At 50.5% G+C, this 19,861-nt stretch overlaps 2 protein-coding genes across 2 annotated transcripts in view; both read left to right on the forward strand.

The window, feature by feature from the left end:
• Positions 1–10,551: 10,551 nt before the first annotated feature.
• On the forward strand, positions 10,552–12,804 carry SLC18A3 (solute carrier family 18 member A3). Its single transcript, XM_037398959.1, has one exon. The coding sequence runs from the start codon at positions 10,552–10,554 to the stop codon at positions 12,136–12,138; it is 1,587 nt and encodes a 528-aa protein (XP_037254856.1). The 3' UTR covers positions 12,139–12,804.
• A 1,410-nt stretch (positions 12,805–14,214) lies between these two features.
• The window catches only part of CHAT (choline O-acetyltransferase), a 36,240-nt gene continuing 30,593 nt past the window's right edge, over positions 14,215–19,861 (forward strand). The window contains exons 1-3 of the mRNA XM_037401041.1: positions 14,215–14,367; positions 17,269–17,413; positions 19,519–19,710. Of these exons, the coding sequence (XP_037256938.1) occupies positions 17,351–17,413; positions 19,519–19,710 (255 nt within the window). The 5' untranslated portion in view covers positions 14,215–14,367; positions 17,269–17,350. The remainder of the gene's footprint in view (positions 14,368–17,268; positions 17,414–19,518; positions 19,711–19,861) is intronic.

Genomic DNA, 19,861 nt, shown 5'->3' on the forward strand with positions numbered 1-19,861 from the left:
TAAGAGCTGCAGCAAAGAAAAAAAAAGCTGAGTACACAAACACAATGCTGGGAGCATCCCTTCACACCAATCTCTCAATGTCTTGGCTCTCTTGCCTTTCTCTAAAACATATCCGTGTGACAGAGACTCTCACCACTCACTGAGTTTCAGCACACAGTTTGACTTCCTTTACATTGAACTGGCAAGAAAGGAGGAGATCTGTTGGTCCCAGGTGCATTATGCTGACTGTGTTTTCCAGCTATGAGCAGCCTTACAGAGAAGTTTTCCAGGGGAACCTCAAGCAGACTTAGAGAAATGAAGGACCAGAGGTCTTATCTCACAGGGTGTAATTGAACTGGATTCAAGTAATGAATACAGAGTACTGGCTGGGGGAGACATAAGTTCATTTTTCAAGGACTCCCATGCAATTGTCTTGAACTTTAGTAGGAGCTTGCAATGCCTGAAAGACGCACATTGTCAACATGACTTTTCACAGTGTGACTTTGGGGGGGGCAGCCAAGGAAAACAAACCCATACTTTTTTTAGAAACTCTTCCCTCCCCCCCTTTCATTTTTTAAATTAAATTTAAATTTAATGACCATAATGACCACATAAACCATAATGACCACTACAATCTAAATCTAATAAGTCTGAGATTGTTTTCCATTGGTAGCCATTTGCAGTGCTCAATTTAAGCAGTGCACTAAAGCAGAAGAACAGTACTGCAAGACAACCTTCTTGAGTCAGTGGGTAGGAAGAAAAGCTTACCTAGACAGTATTAAATCACTAAAATTGATTGTACCCTATTCCTTACGCTCCGATTCCACTGGCAGGAAAGGTATGAACCGGCTTATTTACACACATACTTGTGAACTCATTCACACACAGCTGCTTTCCACCTCGGAGCAATAAAAATTAATAATAAAAATAATTAAAATTTATCAGCTTTCAGGCATTTGGAAGCCCCAGAGCCCTATTGCCAGATCCTCTGAAAATGCGTCAGCCTCCTCATGAGAGAGATTGGGGCTCAGTTCCTGCAGGGACTGGCTGCCAGAACTGCCATGGTGCCTGGCTGTCACACTCCGGCAACAGATTATTCCGTGGTATCGATTCTCCTGCTCTGGGTTAATTCTTTTAATTGTCTCGCCACATCTTTTCTCATTATGCTGATGTAACTTGTTTAAGCATACACAGATTGATTTATGACAGCACTAGGGATGTTAATCAGATGCCTGCTGTCCAGTTAACGCATGCTCTGTAAGAGATGCAGGACAATAGCCTCCCATATGGGAGCTCTAGCCTTTCACCTCAAAATCAAAGGCAGCCTCACAGCAAGAGCAGAATGACCCTGCACTAGGAATAGGTGGCTGCCACCAGCTTTGCGGGTAAGGTAAGGTCATAGTCTCCTACTCTCAATTCCCGGGTGCCATATTCTTTAAACATAGCTGCCATCAAGGAAACGGGAAATATCTTCGGAAGTTCACTGTTCGGAATTATTGGAGCCCATTGAAATCCTAAAACCTTGTCAGGAAGTACAGGGTCCCCCTCAAATGCAGCCTTATTTGTCTCCAATTAGAGGTACTTCACAGTCTATGTTCAACATCCTTTAGCTCACTGCTGCACATTCCCTGCATTTCCCTTTTATTGAAGGGACACGCATGCAGCACAAGCCTGCATAGAACAGCCCTCTTTTCCATACATACAGTTTAGATCATGCAATGCACAGAAAACAGCATTCAAGTACTATGGAGATAGTTGAAAAGAGTTCTCAACAGTACCACTAAAAAATTGAAGTCTTTGGCAAAAATAGGACACCCTGCAGATCCAAGGTACTTTTCCTTCTATGGCTGTGCTCAAAATTAAACCAGATACCTTCAGTAAGAATGAAGTTCAACTGCAGGTGCCACCATCTCACTGAAAGTCAAAGAAAGCTTGCCCTCTAACTTTGTGCTTCTAGGGAAAGAAAAAAAAAAAAACCAAAACAAAACCTCCCCATATCCACTATGCCAAACTGCTAAAGAAAATTTAAGTTCTAATTCTGACTCTAAACTACATAACCAGACACTCTTTGGGATTGCAACCAGGACACTACCAGTCCCATCACATTTTGACAGCAAATCCCATGCATTCTCTCCACCAGCAAGAAAGCTCAGAGCAGGAGCACTCTCAGCTGATTCTCCCAGGTGCTCCTCCTGCTACTCAGCTGATCCTGCCTTGGTTAGCAAACGGACCTCATCTCCCATCTGCAAATCCTCCAGAGATCTTTCAGTGCAATTTCCAAACACAAACTTACTGGATGTGCTGACAAAACTCAGCATTTAGGAAGTTCATTTCACTTACAGACTACTCCTACTCTTCTTAAGGGGGGGGGGGGGGGGGGGGGAGGGGAACTTATATAAGGATTTATTTAGAAAATTGCAGAAGTTCTCTTTAACTGAGTTCCAGCCCCACATCAGACCCTTTAGACACAGCAGAGGGGAAGCCGATTTGGGCATAACCAAGAAAACAGCAAATAGAACAAGGCCTAGAAGTGACCAGATTGATGGCAGCAGATGTTTTGGGGAGGAAAAAATTTCACACAAAGAAGTGGCATCCAGAACTAAGTAACAACACCTGCCCTTCCACAGTTCTCATCTCATCAGACTTGTTCAGGTGCCCTGGCCAGGCCACTGCCAGCAAAGCCTCTCCATCAGTGCTGTGCAGCCTGGAGCCTGATAGCAGCAGCCTTGCAGCCCCTGGGCAGGGAGCAGGATACAGCCCTTCAGCATCAGCCAGGCCAGTACGCTGGGGCCAGCGCCACCTGTGCTCCACTGCCAAGCCCAGCTCAGGTCTCCAGAATCATCAACCCCAAGAATGATTCCCCAAAGCCCTGCATCAGCATGGCAGTGCTCAGGATGAGACAGCAGGAAGGAGAAGGGAACCTGCCACTAACCCCCCACGCTTCCAGCCCAGGCAGCGAGGCAATGGGAGGTGCACAGCCCCCGAGGGCCGGTCAGTGCAGCCCAGGTATCTCATGTTTACAGCAAGTTTTTTTCAGAACAACCTTCATGCTGAGAGCAACTCACAACATTTTCAAACAAAATAAGTGAGACAACTGTCAAAGTATCTTCAGATGATTCGTGAGCAAAGACCAAAAACCTCTTACCTAATGTATTATTAAGCATAGATTGTTATTCAGCTTTATTCAAAAATACCAAAGGCTGCTTTGACAGATGTAAAAGCACCAGCAGGAGCCACTGCCCTTTGAAACTTGCTAAGAAAAACCCCCAGCTGACAAGGGCCACATGGACCATATGCTGCTCTGAAGCAGTACCGACCAGACAGATCTCAGCAAACACTCCAAGTGACAAAAAGCACCATGAAATCACTACCTTCACTCTTCTGTCTCTGCCCACAACCTATCCCACACCATCACTCCAACAGCACCTTCAAACCCACACTGGCTTACTTAAGATAAACCTCACCTGAGCCCATCCTCCTGAGGAACCAGCCACGAGGACATGCCTAATGGCCCTCCCTAAATTTATGCAAATAGTAATCCTACACACCTGCAAATAGCTACAAGGTGGCTTCACTCTCCACTTGATTTTACCTATGCTGGACAGGACAAGAGGAAACAGCCTCAGGTTGTGCCTGGTGAGGGGTTAGATTGGATATTGGGAAAAATGTCTTCACTGAGAGGGTGGTGAAGCACTGGAACAGGCTGCCCAGGGAGGTGGTGGAATCACCATCCCTGGAGATGTTTAAAAAATGCGTAGATGTGGTGCTTAGGGACATGGTTTAGTGATGGACTTGGCAGTGCTGCGTTAACAGTTGGACTTGATGATCTTAAAGGTCTTTTCCAACTTAAATGATTCTATGATTATGTTGTTTGTTTCCAAAAACTAACAACTACTTCATACTTACAATGCAATGGTTTTGTAGAAAGGTATTACAAAATTGCCAGATGCCAGAGCTTTTCTTGACAGTGAAATTTCACTTAAATAGTATGAAGGTACAAGCTGATTTGTATCCTGTCATTGGGATATGTCACATACAATACATCCTGCAAACGCATTTCTAATTCTTTGCCAAGATACTTGCCTCCCCACTTAAGTAAAACATTCATATTCAATTCATTCTGCTTGGGACAATGTTGATCACTTTACAGATTACCAAAACAAAATATCTGACAGGTTATTTGAAATATCCTTCTTCTGTAGCCAGTACGAGGAGAAAGCCCAGCATGATGGAAGCCTACATTTAAACTGTCAGCAAATCTGATTGCCAATCTGGCACCGCTTTTAAAGTCACAGAAACTATTTGTGACGGTGTGGAAGAAGCGTTTCCTGCTGTCTTAGTTTTGAGAGGCTGTTAAGCAATGAGGAATTTGATTTGGGCTACAGTAAAGCCCCAGAAGGTGAGTAGATGTGAGTGGCTAGTGGAGAAGCATTTCAAGAATTAGTAGCATCAAAAGATTTCTTCAGCGCCAGCTCCCTACAAAATTGCATGAGAAATGAGTGCAGGGATGAATTTGAGGGGTTTTGGAGCAAGGATAGATTCTGTGTTTTTACAGTTGAAAAGCGGAAATACAGGGTAACTTTGGGAAAAACAGTATTTTTATGGTTCGTTAGAGAACATTTTGACTGGCTTCCTCAAAAGAGCAAAGAAAGACATGATAGGACAAAAATGATGCTAAAGTACTAGGAAGAGAAGCAGTCACTGGGGGGAGCAGGATCTTCCCAGATCTTATAGCTGCTTCTTGCATCTCAGAGATGGACACCATTTGTGATCCTTGTCGAGTCTAGGACTGACAGAGTAAATGCCGTCCCACACAACATCATTGTCTTTAAACTGGAGAGACATGGATTTGATGAATGGACTGCTCAGTGGATAAGGAAGTGGCTGGATGGTCACACTCAAAGAGTTGTGGCCAATGGCTTCAATGTCCAAGTGGAAATTGGTGATGAGTGTTGTTCCTCATTGGTCCATATTGGGACCAGTGCTATTCAACACCTTTGTCAGCAACATGGACAGTGGCATTGAGTGCACCTCCAGCAAGTTTAACACTGATACCAAGCTATGTGGTGCAGTCGACATGCTGGAGGGAAGGGTTGCCATCCAGAGGGACCTTGACAGGCTTGAGAGGTGGGCCCGTGCAAACCTCATGAAGTTCAACAAGGTCAAGTCCAAGGTCCTGCACATGAGTCAGGGCAATCTCAAACACAAACAGACTGGGCAGAGGATAGATTGAGGTCAGCCCTAAGGAGAAGGATGCAAGGGTGTTGGTCAACAAGAAGCTCAATGGGACCTGACAATGTGTGCTTGCAGCCCAGAAAGCCAACTAAATCCTGGGCTGAATCAAAAGAAGCTTGACCTGCAGGTTGAGGGAGATGATTCTACCCCTCTGCTCCACTCTTGTGAGACCTCCCCTGGAGTATTGCGTCCAGCTCTGGGTCCCCCAACATAAGAAGGACATGGATTTGTTGGAGTGGGTCCAGAGGAGGGCCACAAAGATGATCAGGGGGCTGGAGCACCTCTCCTACGAAGACAGGCTGAGAGAGTTGGGGTTGTTCAGCCTGGAGAAGAGAAGGCTCCGGGGAGACCTTAGGGCAGCCTGCCAGTACCTAAAGGGGCCTGCAGGAAAGCTGGGGAGGGACTTTTTGCAAGGGCAGGTAGTGATAGGAGAAGGAGTAATGGCTTTAAACTGCAAGAGGGTAGGTTTAGATTAGATATGAGGAAGAAATTCTTCCCAGTGAGGGCGGTGAGGCGCTGGCCCAGGCTGCCCAGAGCAGCTGGGGGTGCCCCATCCCTGGCAGTGCTCAAGGCCAGGCTGGACGGGGCTTTGGGCAACCTGGGCTGGTGGAAGGTGTCCCTGCCCGTGGCAGGGGGCTTGGAGCCAGGTGATCTTTAAGGTCCCTTCCAACCCAAACTGTTCTGTGATTCCATGAAAGAAGAGACAAGGGTGGTTTAAGGTGATGCACACAGTAGATATAGGTATAGTGGGAATAAAACAGGAAAAGAAATTTTAACTTGAACATTAAAAGACTACTTAAGCTGTGAATTTTATTGGACAGCTAAGTATTCTCCAAGGGAGGAAGTAGAAACTCCATTCACTCAGCCATTTAGAAGTAGAGACATGACTTTAACATAGAGAATACCCTGTACTTTTAGAGATGGAAGACACATTATAATTTAATACCTCTCTTTTAACTCTAACTAACAACTGTCTATTATAACTAACAAGAACATCAACTATTGCTAGAGCTAACATAAGCTTAGACACAAATCCTTGAATTACTTTTTCTCTTCTCTTTCTCATCTATTTTTCTGTCTCTCTCTAAGCACTATTGCCAAAGAGCGAAGCAGCATAAAGTATGGGTGCAACATTAAAAAAAAACACAGATAATTTACCATTGCTGAAAAATAAAAGGGTGTGGGGGGTGTGTGTGTGTTATGACAACAATTTATAAAGAGCAGTTTTGCTTATTGAACACAGCTTTTATAGAAACAGATAGGCACACTTTCATGTACAGTCCCCATCCCTCGTCACACCTATATCACACGTGAAGTTTTGACAGAGAATTACAACAGACACAGTCTCCCCAGAAGGCTGTGCCTGGTGGCTATTCTCACTAATGCCAAAAGCACCATCGGCCGAAGGGGCTAAGGCTTGTCCAGCCAGTCCTGCCAACCAGACCTGCCCAGCGGGTACCCGAAGCAGGACCAGGGCCACTGAGCCCTGCCTGGCCTCCCCCCACCCGGTGCCACTGCATGGAGGCACCAGCCCTGGGATTTGCCAGGCCCTGCCAGGACTGGCTCTTCCCTCTGCTCTTCCAAGCTCCTCTGTGTGGCTCTGCCTGCACCCTTGTGTCTGTCTGCCTTGGGAACAAAGATTTTAGAGCCCAAGAGGAAGGGCAGGAAAATAATGACCACTGACATACAGGAATATGTCAATGGCTGACCATTTTGTGCACAAAAAAGATTTTGAAATTAGGTGGTTGAAAATGGACTTTACCTTCTATCTCCTCTCTTTTCCACCACCACACTTACAGAGATTATAACATACTTGTCAAACTAGGTGAGCCTCTCCTATTTGGCAGGATCAGATTAGCAGGTCTTTTAATCAGAAATTAAAATCAGAAAAGAAACACGTAATTAGTTCGGGACTAAGTGCTAAAAAGTATTACCATATCCTTAAGGGGACAAGCTCCCTATTGCAGATACTAAGTACTCAGACTATTAAGAAAATTAATATTTTGCAGACATGAGGAACACTGACTCACTGTACTTGGACTCCTCATAGCAAAAAGTTTTTCTCCTGTGGAAGAAAGACTCTTAAGGATGCATGATTAACTTAAGCCTGTTCCAGACAGCAGAGTGCATCACAGCAGTTGTTGCTTCTACCTCTTTCTCTGTAAAATCACTCTGACACAGCATCAAAACCAACTGTCATTCCAAAGTGCAAGGACTATCAATTCAGTAGGTAGCAGGACAAGCAAGCACAGATTGTACACAAGTCATTTTTTCTGTTTAACTACTCGGATATTTATTTTGATATTTGAAGAGAAAACCATCTCATTTTTCCAAGATTCCCAATGTAGGTAGGTCTTTCTTTTTAAACTAAACCAAGTGTTAAAAGAGTGACTAGCTGGTCATACTGAACCCCACTTTCCCCTCACGTTAAACTTGAACTGATACCATCACCAGACGTGTAGGTTTATATGCTTATATGTGTGTTATGTATTTTCCATTGTTTCTGAAATCTCAAAGATGCTACATGAAATTTCCCTTTCTGGGCCCTGGGCTGGTTTTGGACACAGGAATAAATTCCTCTCTACGGCAAAACCGTCATCATGAGCTGCATTTTCCTTCATCTACTGCCTCTAGAACAAAGAAAGTGGTAAGAAGTCCTGGTGCAGCCAACTCTGCTCTATTTACAGACCTAAAATCTTCTCCATCTCCTTGACATTAACAGTGACTTTCTAAAACTGCATGTTCTGCACTGGAGGACAAATGAAGTACATCTCCTCCTCCGCATTCCTCCTCTCAAACCAAGGAAGTGTCACATCCTCTGGGCTTTGGGATAAAGTACAAAATTTTAAAAGTCGTCTCATCTCACCCTGAAGTCCCTTCCCAAATATAATTACGAATTTCTAAGCCAAACACTAGGGAGAGGTGGTTTTTTTTTAACTTTAATTTACTGTGGGTCCATCAGTTTTGGCCACATTTGAAGGTACATTTTCTCTACATCAGTTCTGTCTAGTCAAAGAAGCTCACGTAGCGATGACGCATCTCTTGCAGATAAGGGTATCCGTTGATTTGATTTACTAAGAAGGCTAAATTTATTATGCAACATTTTACAAGTATAATTCTGCTTTCCCTTGATGGTAATAAATTCAATATCAGCTCCCCTGAGACAAGAGAACCAGTCCCTTTATTATCCAGACATGACCCCCAGAGCCAGATTCCATTTTAGAGACGGGAAATGACCATATCTCTGATTAAAAGGGAAACTTTAATCAAATAAAGTGCCTCATCAAGCGAGAGCCAAGATTCCAATACTCCTGACTGCAGCACAGCAATGATCCAAAGTCATATCTGCCCCCAACCCATTACCGCTTACCGCAAACGTGATATCCATCCCAAGCAGGGGGTGCATCCTTCAGCAGTTCCCTTACCATCCTGGGAGCTGCTCTTCATGTGCTCACACAATGCCGTGCAGAAACATGTTCTCAGGCTGCTGCCCCGGTTCTGTCTGTTTGAGGAACCACAGGAAGACGGGCTTTGCAGGGCTTGAGGTTTGGGTTTTTTCCCAACGAAATCAGTCTCGCAGGTGACAAGTAGCCTGAACTGTGCAGCCAAGTGCAGCAGCCATGGCCTTCAGCTCAGTACCCTTCTAATAAGACTCTCCTACTTTCTTAGACATTTCCCTTCTACCCTCTGAAAGGATCTTTTGAAGCATTTAGGATACTAGAATATTCAGAGCCCTGGGTCAAGAGCCTTGTCCTGATGTATTTCTGCAGTTTTGCAGCTGGGGTAGTGAACGACTAACAAATAATGATAGCAATGACAGTATGGATGTCTAGGGGTATTGCTGCTGTAAGTGTGCTTTGTGACACCACTTCTGTGTAAGCATGGTTGGATCTGTATGCCACTCCATGCAGGGATCCATCTTAAAGCCTTTCTGGCCATCTAGACAGTTTTCTTGCAACAAAGCAAGACACAGCAACTGACAGATAAATCATCTCCCTTTCAGCCACAGAAGCCCAGCTACGCAAGCAAATGAAGGCGCCCAAACTCCACATCTACTGAGGAACTGCTCTGTTGAGAGATCCAGTTATTTCATACAGCCTTCTGCAGAGATCCTCCTTGGATCAGCCCACGTGTCATTTCTGCTACAGGATTAATGATATTTACCCTCTGCTTTATGCCAGGAGCATCCTACTCATAGCAAAGGCCCTGTGCCCCACGATGCCCCTTGCTCCACAGGGCTTCCAGCCGCAGCCCTGGCCCGGCCGATGGCGAGCACCAGCTCCCACCACCGCCCTGGGAGAGTCCGGCCCTGGGGCGGTGGTGGGCCCCCGTGTCAGGCACGTGCAGCACAGTTACCGTGTTGCTCTCTGATTTCCAGTGCAGCTTCAGGGTCTGCTAGCGGGGAGCGCTGGCGCCGGGGAGGGCACACACCCCCTGAGGAGGGGCAGGGTTGCCGGCGGGCCCGACCCCCCACCCCCCGAGGCCCGGCCACCGGGAGGGGCGGCGGAGCTGCGCGGGCTGGCGGCAGCCCTGGGAGTAGCCCTCGGGTTAGACGACGGCAGTCGCTGGCTCCGGGCTGCGCGGCCGGGGAGGGGGGCGCCGGTTCCTTGCGGCCCAGGCGCGGGGGCAAAGGGGGTCTTTGCGGCTCGCACCGCACAGGGGCTGCGCCGGTAACCGCCGACTCCCCCGCACAGCGAGCCGGGCTCGGGTCGCCCCTCTGGGGCAACTGCGGCGCAGGGCGGCGAGGACGCGGCTCCGCCGCAGCACCGGCGGGCGCACGTCGGGCCCGGCCCGCTGGTCCTGCGCGTCCAGGCCCTGAGGGAAACGACAGAGCGGGGGCTGCGGGAGGCTGCCGGGGGAGCCGGCTCCTCGCCCGCGGCTCCGCGGGCCGCCGCACCGTCGGGGCGCCGAGAGCTGCCAGAGGGCCCCCGCTCCGGGGAAGGCACGGCGTCCCTGCCCCCCCCCCCCCCCGGCACACCCCCGGGGCGGGCAGGGACCGGCGGCACCCCCCCGCAGCCCCCTGACGGCGACGGGCCAGGGCAGGGCTGCCGCCGCCGGCGCGGTCCAGCGGGGCGGGGCGCGGAGGGCGGGCGTGCGGCGGGGCCGGCGCGGCGGCGGGGGCGGGTGGGGTTTCCGTGCGCGGCGCTTATTAGTGTGGTGATGGAGGACCGGCCCCTCGGAGCCGCCTCGCAGCGGCGGCGCGGGCTGGCGGCGGCCGCCGGGAGGTGAGCGGCGGCGGCGGCGGCAGCGGCGGCTCGGGCGGCGGAGGCGGCGACGGGGCCGCCCCCGCCGTGCCCCATGCGGGCGGCGGCGGGGCGGCGGCGGCGCTGAGGGGCGATGTCGGAGGCGGGGGGCGCGGGCCGGGCGCGGGCCGCCGTGGCGCGGCTGTCGGAGGCGGTGGGCGAGCGGCGGCGGCGGCTGGGCACCGCCATGGGGGAGGCGCGGCGGCAGCGGCGGCTGCTGCTGGTGGTGGTGTGCGTGGCGCTGCTGCTGGACAACATGCTCTACATGGTCATCGTGCCCATCATCCCCGACTACATCGCGGCCATGCGCGGCCGCGGGGACGGCGCCGGCCCGTCCGCGCCCGCGGGGGGCAACGAGACCGGCAGCGGCGGCAACAGGAGCCTCCTGCCGGCGCGGTACCCGCCGGCCACGGGGAGCAACGAGGACGTGCAGGTCGGGGTGCTGTTCGCCTCCAAGGCCATGCTGCAGCTGCTGGTGAACCCGCTCAGCGGCACCCTCATCGACCGCGTGGGCTACGAGGCGCCGCTGCTGGCCGGGCTGGCCATCATGTTCCTCTCCACCGCCACCTTCACCTTCGCGGAGAACTACGCGACGCTGTTCGCGGCGCGCAGCCTGCAGGGGCTGGGCTCGGCCTTCGCCGACACGGCCGGCATCGCCCTCATCGCCGACCGCTACGCCGAGGAGCCGGCGCGGAGCCGCGCCCTGGGCACGGCGCTGGCCTGCATCTCCTTCGGCAGCCTGGCCGCCCCCCCCTTCGGCGGCGTCCTCTACGAGTTCGCCGGCAAGCGGGTGCCCTTCCTGGTGCTGGCCTGCGTCTGCCTCCTCGACGGGCTGATGCTGCTGGCCCTGGCGCCGCCCGGCGCTGCCGGGGCGCGGGCCAACATGCCGGTCGGCACCCCCATCCACCGCCTGATGGTCGACCCCTACATTGCCGTGGTGGCAGGGGCCCTGGCCACCTGCAACATCCCCCTGGCCTTCCTGGAGCCCACCATTGCCAACTGGATGAAGGAGTCCATGGGGGCCAGCGAGTGGGAGGTGGGCCTCACCTGGCTGCCCGCCTTCTTCCCCCACGTGCTGGGCGTCTACGTCACCGTCCGGCTGGCCGCCGCGTACCCCCACCTCCAGTGGTTCTATGGGGCCCTGGGCATGGCCATCATTGGCGCCAGCTCTTGCCTGGTGCCAGCCTGCAGGAATTTCGGGCAGGTCATCATTCCCCTTTGCGGCATCTGCTTTGGCATCGCCCTGGTGGACACGGCGCTGCTGCCCACCTTGGCCTTCCTGGTGGACGTGCGCCATGTCTCTGTCTACGGCAGTGTCTACGCCATCGCAGACATCTCCTACTGCGTGGCATACGCCCTGGGGCCCATCGTGGCTGGCCAGATTGTGCACACCATGGGCTTTGTGCAGCTCAACCTGGGCATGGGGCTTGCCAACATGCTTTACGCCCCCGTCCTCCTCTTCCTCAAAAACGTCTGCCAAATGAAACCCTCTCACTCGGAGAGGAACATCCTCCTTGAAGAAGGACCTAAGGGACTCTACGACACCATCAAAATGGAAGAGCGCAAAGGCACAGGCAAAAACCTCCAGCCAGCGGGTGAGGTGGAGAACAGCGTGGACTCTTACCGCAGAGACCTGACAGGGGTGTCTGAGGAGGACTCGTCGGACTATGAGTACAGTTAGGTTCCCCCACATGACCCAGCCCAGGAGCAAGGAGGGGCACCTGGGAGAGAGGGAAAGGGGGGGGACGAAAGCGTTACTGCATTATGTTTCTGTACTGACGTGCAATATATAGAGTTTAACCTTTGTCATGATGTAATGGCTTTCTTCTAGACTTATTTTTAATTGGTGGCAGGGTGGAGGGGGTGCGGAATGGGGGGACAATCCTGAAGGAAATTATCTGAATAATCATTGGCATAAATCTGGGGGAGGGGGCCTTCCAAAAAAACCACCCACCAACAACAAAACAACAACAAAAAATCCCAACAGCCTCATAGCTGGGGTATAATCGTGCAAAGTTTTTCTCAAGCTGAAACTGTGTGTGACATACTGTATATCTCTGTAAAAAATATAAGAAAAGCAAAAAAGTCTGTGTAAAATTTTGAATGGCATATTCAGGGACTTGGTAAATCTTGTGTACATATACTTAGATTTTCTGTTGGTTTCATATATTTAAGAAGAGCAACAACTATCACAACGTCTTATTCTTACTTGGGAATAAACTGAAGTATTGTACTTTTCTCTCTCTCTCTCTCTTTCTCTCTTGTGCTGCTCTCCGGTAAGTGCAATATGCTGTATTATGTTGAATTCCAAACTACAAGAATAATACAATCTGAATAAATGGAATTGAAGGGGATCGATTGCCTCTGTTTTGTTGTTGAGGGCTGCTTGAGGGAGGGAGCTGGTTGTGCTCAGCGTAACCCCTACAGTAACAATTCTTCACACAAACCTCATCGGTTACCAGAATTGCCCAGGAGAAAACCCAGTAAAAAACGTTCTCGTTCATTCTTCAAAATATACGTTAATGGGTCTGAGCATCGCACTGCAAACATGCTATCGATTGCCTAAAACCAGGTCCTTGTATTCTCACGCAAATTTAATTCTGACAATCATGAGTTTCAATTCCCGAGTAGTTAAAAAATCGCACAACCGGCAGTTAAAGAGACACAACACTGGAAAACGCCTTTCTTGGTGCCGAGAACTGCCCCTACGCTGCGGTGTAGCCGACAGGGATTAAACAAAACAAAAGATGGATGAAGTGCTTCATTCAAACCTCTGCAAAAAGTTGAAACGTTCGATCCGACCACAATGGAACCAGAGTGCACATTTTGCCCTGGAAATTTATCTTGATATGAAATAAAATCGTTCATTTAAATTCTTAGCTCATTAGGAAACAAAATACATGGCTTACAATCTCGAGAGAGGGGGGAAAATTGTAGAAACGGCCACAGCATTCACTAAAGGGCTGCCACCCGCCCCCGGAGAGCTGGGCGCCCCGAGGGAGGCTCAGAGAAGTGGCTCGTCGGTGCCGCGGCGCCGCGGGTCGAGTCGCTGCTCAGGCGGCGCAGAACTCGGGGAAGCACCGCGCCGGTGCTGTGGCGCGGCGGGTCCGGCGGAGGAGCCACGGCCAGCGCGGCGGGGCTGAGCCCCGTTTCCCTAAACCGCAGCCTCTCTCCTAGCGGTACGCGGCGGCAGCGTCCGCCGCACCTGCCCGCCGCCCCGGGGCTGGCCCCGCTCCCGGCACGGCACGGTCCGCGGCTGCCGCCGCCCGGGGCCGCCTTCCCTCCCGCCCCGGGGCCGCTGCCGCCGCCAGGGCAGCTCCCGCAGAGCCCGGTCTCCCCTCCCGGGGCCGCTGCCGGCCCTCCCCGCCGCCCTGCCGGCAACCCGCTGGCAGCACCGCCCGCCCCGCTCGGCCACGGAGCGCTCAGGAGCCGCAGATGCCCCGCGGCGACACCGCTCGACGCTGGCGACAACCGCCGTGGCACCGGAGGTCACCGAGAGCTGCAGCCCTCGGGGGCTCCCCTTGCCGCCGCCGCGCAGCCTTTCGGCTGGTCCCGACGGTGGTCAGGGCGCGGGCAACCCCGGCTCCGCCCGGCGCCCCCGCCCGCCCCCCCGGGGCACAGGCGGCCCGGGGCGCGGCGCCCCCGCCAGGCACGGCCCGCTGAGGGGCCGGGGCGCGGCGGGCGGGGGGCAGCGCCTGTTGCGCGCAGCGGGAGGGGCGGGCCGGGCCGGGCCGGGCGGTGCCGGGGCCGCGGGGCGGGGAGGAGCCAGGCGGCGCCGGGGACGAGCCTCGCTCCGCACGCCCCCGCCCAGAGGGGCCCTGGCCGCGGAGCAGGCGGCGGTACCTTGGACAGAGCCGCCGCGACGCGCCGAGCCCGCCCGGCCGCCGCCCCGGAGCGCCCCGACGAGCAGGTAAGGGCGGGCGGGCTGCGCGCCCCCCGCCGCCCCGACGGCGCGGCTGCGAGAGCCGGGGCGGGGAAGCCGCGGGCGTGGGAGCGGGGGAGTGGGGTCCCGCAGCCGAGAGGGCTCCCCTCGCCAAACTCCGCGGCACCCACGGGGCCGCTCCCGTCGGGGCCCCCCGCGGGTCCCGCCGCGACGGGCCGTGCGGGAGGGAAGGGACCGCCCCGGGGCTGGGGCAGGGGGAAGTGCCGGGGCGGCCCCCGGCAGAGCCGGAGCGGTCCCCGACGGGGACGGGCTCGGGCGGTGCTGCGGCCCGCAGAGAGCTGCCGGCAGGCGACAGGGAGGCTCCGGGGCCGCCTCGCACTGCCAACGGCCGCCGCAGCGCGACTTCCCACAAGTATTCGTGGGAGCGCGTACGCCCCTCTGAACTTTAAGCGTCGGTTCCTGAGAACTTGAAGCTTATCTTCCTGCTGCCACTGGCAGGGGGGATGAATAGATGGGGGCTGAGCGGAATGCACTGCAACCTGCCCCCGGGGCCGCAGCGGACGGAGAACTCAAGTATAAGCACATGGGCTTATTTCAGCCCCTCTGTGCTCTCGGCTTAGGGGGAGATCAGTGCCTTTTGTTGTGGATTTGAGCTGCTCCTTTGAGCTGTGGGGAAGCCACCGGCTCCCCAGCCTGCTGTGACTCGCAGCCGCCCTGCTAAGCCACTCGCCCCAGCCCTCCAGCTAAGCCAGCCGTAAATAAAAGCGGCTAGGATTATTTTTTTTTTTTTGCCTAATAACTTTGACAATGCACCTCACAGCCGTTCCAGTGGGCAACTTTGAAGTCATCTTGAATTTCTGCAGGATTTTCCCTCGTGTCATTTTCCTTGTCCTTTTTAAAGCAAATACAGAATTGGGTGTGATGTTAAGCTGGCAGCACTTGAACCAGAGGCAAAGCCTCGGTTCATCCCCCTGACAGAGAAAAAGTACAGCTCAGGCTACCCCCCCTCCGCACCCCCAAAAACTCTTCATCACACGGATTTTACAGATAGGCGAGTCTGTTATTAGTGGCATTTCCCACAGTCACAGAACCAGTACGGACTCGTAGCCGGTGTGACTCCATATTGCAGTTTGACAAAAAACATAGGGAAAGAAAGATCAAAAGTCCCAGTGAGAAGGATACCGGCACGCTTTTTCCTTTAGGGTGGTGCAGTTTTAGGGGCCCTGGAGACAAAATGGCTGCTCTGTATTTGAACACAGGTGGAGAGCAGAGGCCAGCCCATAAACTACTGAGCAAGCCACGGTTTTCCAAGAGTTACAGAATGTGTCCATTATTTGACGTGCTTTGAACCTGTGCTGCCAGGAATAGAGCACCTGTGCAGCACACAGGAGGGAGCGGAGCAGCACAGTGGGTTAATGTGGCCTTTCCATGAGGGAAATCGTCTCTCAGCTGGGTTGAAATCATGAGCAGATGACAGATCAACATGAGTTTGCTGCGTGGCTCATTGCAGGGCCCCAGGGACATCTCTCAACCTTATTCAACCTACTTCACAGCACATGGCCCCGCTGGCAGTGCGGGACTGGGAGAGGACAAGATCAACACAAGGTGTCAGTGACCACATACACATTGGCAGAGCCATGCTGAAGCCTCAAGGCTGGAAAAGCCAAGCTGGTTCTGCAGGAGAGGAATAATGCACAGCCATCCCTGCCCATCGCTAAACAAAACTCTTCATCTCACTTTCAGGTTTTTATCCAAATTGTTCTTAAAAGTTGTTGTAGGAGTAATTCAAGTGCCTCGAATGTATAGTCCCAAGGGTTTCAGAAAGGAAGTTCTTTTCTACTTAGTCAACACGTTGTCTTTGATATTTCGCATACACATAGTGCAAAGTAATTAAAAAAAAAAATAATCCCTAAAACAACTCCAAAACCCCCTATGATTCATCAAGACCTGACTGAACAGATGGAACTTACTCTGCTTTAGCTGTATCACCATAATTGAAGGGTAACTGCTTGATGTGGGCACTATTATATAGGAAGAAACGTCTGGCATATCGCTCATTCTTGTACAGAAAAGGAGCAAGAGGCACCCTTAGAAGTGAAAACCAGGGTGAGCACAATACCAGAGACACACAAGTGGAAGTATGTTCTCTGTCACAGATGACTTCTGTGACTTTTGGCAGGTTAAGCCGTCTCCCTGGATAGGTATATGCTATTTGGAAAGACCGCTGTGTGAAGTGGCTCAAGTGCAGCATATGCCACCCCTCGCACCCCTCCCACAGCCAGCCTGCCAGCCTAGGCAGGCTCACGGGGCCCCCCAGCCCAGAGCTATGCCTCAAAGTACTGGCACCCTGCGAGCTTCTAGTCTGCAGGGAGCAAAGGCACGTCTCCGTCAAGCTCGCTTCCACATCTTTAACATGGAGATGACAGCACCTCACTGTGTCCATGGAACCGTTCAATGACAAATACATTTAAAGACCATGATGCTTTCATATAAAATAGTAAGGGGACGACGCAGAAGATCCTTAGATAAAAAACTGAAGCCTTCCTATTATCTGTGTCAACACGAGTACATTCAAAGAGAAGTCACCTCTTTCCTCCAGCTAACACATAGCGGTAATAGAAAGCGTGCAGATCACGGCACAATGCGTTGCAAAGTAAATTAGAAGGACAAAATAAACCATGCTGAGAAGACATCATTTATGTGTATCAGATAGTTCTGGATAAAGAAATTTATAGCAAAATGAGACAAACAATGTCAGAGCAATCTCCACAGGGCTCAGTTCAGCTACTTCTGAACGTTGTACTTCTATTTCTCTTCAGTTTTGCATTCTGAAGCTTCTGTGTATGCTTGCACAGGGAATATTCCCCACGTACATTTTGGTTATAAATAATGGGTATTGACTGGACTTTAAATCTTTTCTATTTCCAGAACCGAGGCGTGAGGCTCCATAAGTGCCCCCGAGTGGCTTCAATTTCTGTCCTCAACAAAAGATATCAAAAGAAATGCAGGAATGCCTGTCCTAGAAAAAAACATGCAGAAGAAAGAGAAAGATACATGCAGTAAAGATGAGACAGTAAGTGACTGTTTCTGGGAAAACAAAAAACAAGAAAAAATGTTGAAGATGGATGACTTAACAGCTTTTAATGCTGTAAATTAATACAATAATTGTAAACCAAGCTCTGTTCCAGAGCAGAGTTCTTCATTTCAGGGAACACTAGGATACCTGAAGCAGTTCATAATCAAGAACTTTGGTGTAACATTAGTGCTTCTCATACCCAAATACACTTTTCCTCCCAACATCCTGTGAAGAATTCCAGTAAGTGAAATATTATTACACAGCAGCAGATGCATTACTGTACAGTCAGAGATGGCATGTAATTATTTCTTAATAGTACAGAACTATCAAACTATCATGTATGATTCATTTTCAAGCTGGTTTAAAAGATGCCGGATGTGTATGCCTATAAGCAGTCAACCCCTTGGGTTTAAAGCTTTTTTCCTAAGCAGAGCCATGAACTGTAGAGCAACCTTACCCAGAAAGATCGGGCCAAAGCCAGTATCAACAAGAAATATCATTTCACCCATCTGTTTCCACTGACCTAGAAGTCAATGACAGAAGACATATGCCCCTGACTAAACATAGCTTGAAACTGTAGAATTACCATTCTATCATTTCTGAGATCCAGGGTGTGTTACAGGCTAAATTGGATTTGCATTTCCATTAATAGCAGGTAATCCTACGACACATTTTACGAGTACCTGAAATCTTCGGTTTCTAGATAGGGAAATTTAATGCAGTTTTTAATTTAATTTAATTAAATATCTGACTTTTCTGTGGGTGTCAAAAGGCAGGGCTGGTATTTGAGCTCTGAGGACACCCACTCCCTGCCTTCTGTTCCGAGCACTTCCTCCACTCCCTCCATCCCTACGTGCACTAGCAAAGGAGTTTGCAGCTAGCCTTGCTCTGAGCAGCAGGTGGGACTAGGTGACTGTCAGACATCTCCTCCAACTGAAATCATGCTATGGTCATGCAGTCCTGTGAAAATGAATGTCTATTTCATCAAGAGCTAATAGAAAAAAAATATCTGAATTTTACCTGCTTTAGGAGACAAACAAAAATCAGATTAGAGAAATAAACCCTCCCAAAGTTTACAGTCTACACTGATCACTAATGGGCAAGCACAGTTGAATTAGATGACCATTTCTCAACAGGAAACATGTCTATCTCCCTAAGGAACCATGCTTAGAGCATCACAGCCTCTTGCAATTTCCCAGTCCTTCATGGATTACATCCTTGCTTGATTCTCCCACTGCCCCCATGATTGCTCTGGCTTTTAAATGACTAATTACAATTCACTTGGTTAATTTTAGATTAAAAACAAAAGAAGCTTAATTGCATGAGCAGCATGAGATTGTTTTTTTCCCAGATATTGTTGGTTTCCTGCTCCAAACAGGATAAAGATAAAGCAAATATAAACAGAAATGTTTTATCAAGCCTTCTAGGAGGGTTCCACCCTGGCCGACAGCAGAGGTTTGGCAGGGTAAACCACAGGTTTATTGAGGATTGTCTGTAGTCAGTACTAATGAACAGGTAGACGTGCATGTCTTTTATTTCTCCAATTTTATAACCAGTCATATTGCCAATTAAACAAGTATTTACCCCTGGTTTTACTGATCACAAGCTAAGTGCACTTCTTTACTAATGAAATACCTTCTCTTAATGCATTATTTTACTATACTTTAATGTGTTTGAAGATTTCCTAGAGTCTAGCTCAGGCTATATGCTTGCATCATGCCTATTTACCTGTTTGTCCTAGGATTTCTAGACTTTTTACAAAGGAAAATTCTCCACTAGTTTCCTGGCTTATCTATTTGAAATCCTCATTGGCCAAAGGCCTACAAATAGAGCCACTGGATAGGTACCACTGCTTCAGTATTGCATACAGCTGCATACTGTGTCCTAAAATCCAGACAGTTTAAGACCTAATGAAACTCCACTGAAGTCACACAACTACATTTGCAGTAATCAGGCATCTCAAATGCTAAAAAAAAAAAAAAAAAGGGATGCAATATATTGTTCAGTAACAGAAGGGGAAAAAAAGAAGAAGAAGAAAAAAAAAAGAGGACAGTTTGGGAACAATTAGAATTACTTGCTAATTTATTTTTTTTTATAATTAGGCAGTGTCAAAACTTCCAGTCCCACCACTACAACAGACCTTATGCATGTACCTACAATGCATGAAACACTTGGTGCCAGAGGAGCAATTTAGAAAGACCAAGGTCATTGTGGAGCAGTTTGGAATTGCAGGAGGTCTGGGGGAATCCTTGCAGCAAATCCTCGAGGAAAGAAGGGAAAAGACAACGAACTGGGTAAGCAAATACAGATGAGAAAAATATTTGCTGTATTGAGCAATTGCAAACTCTTTGTGGTGTTCTATATATGCAATCACTGCTTGGTTTCAGTGGGTCGTCACATCAGAGTCTACCAAGGGAATGAATATTTCAGACATATTAGGCTAGA

This window comes from Falco rusticolus, chromosome 9 (assembly GCF_015220075.1).
Source record: "Falco rusticolus isolate bFalRus1 chromosome 9, bFalRus1.pri, whole genome shotgun sequence".
In the NCBI taxonomy this organism is placed as follows: domain Eukaryota; kingdom Metazoa; phylum Chordata; class Aves; order Falconiformes; family Falconidae; genus Falco; species Falco rusticolus.

Bases quoted from the DNA above. Each gene is read 5' to 3' on its own strand.
- SLC18A3 (XM_037398959.1), top strand. From the start codon at position 10,552: ATGTCGGAGGCGGGGGGCGCGGGCCGGGCGCGGGCCGCCGTGGCGCGG.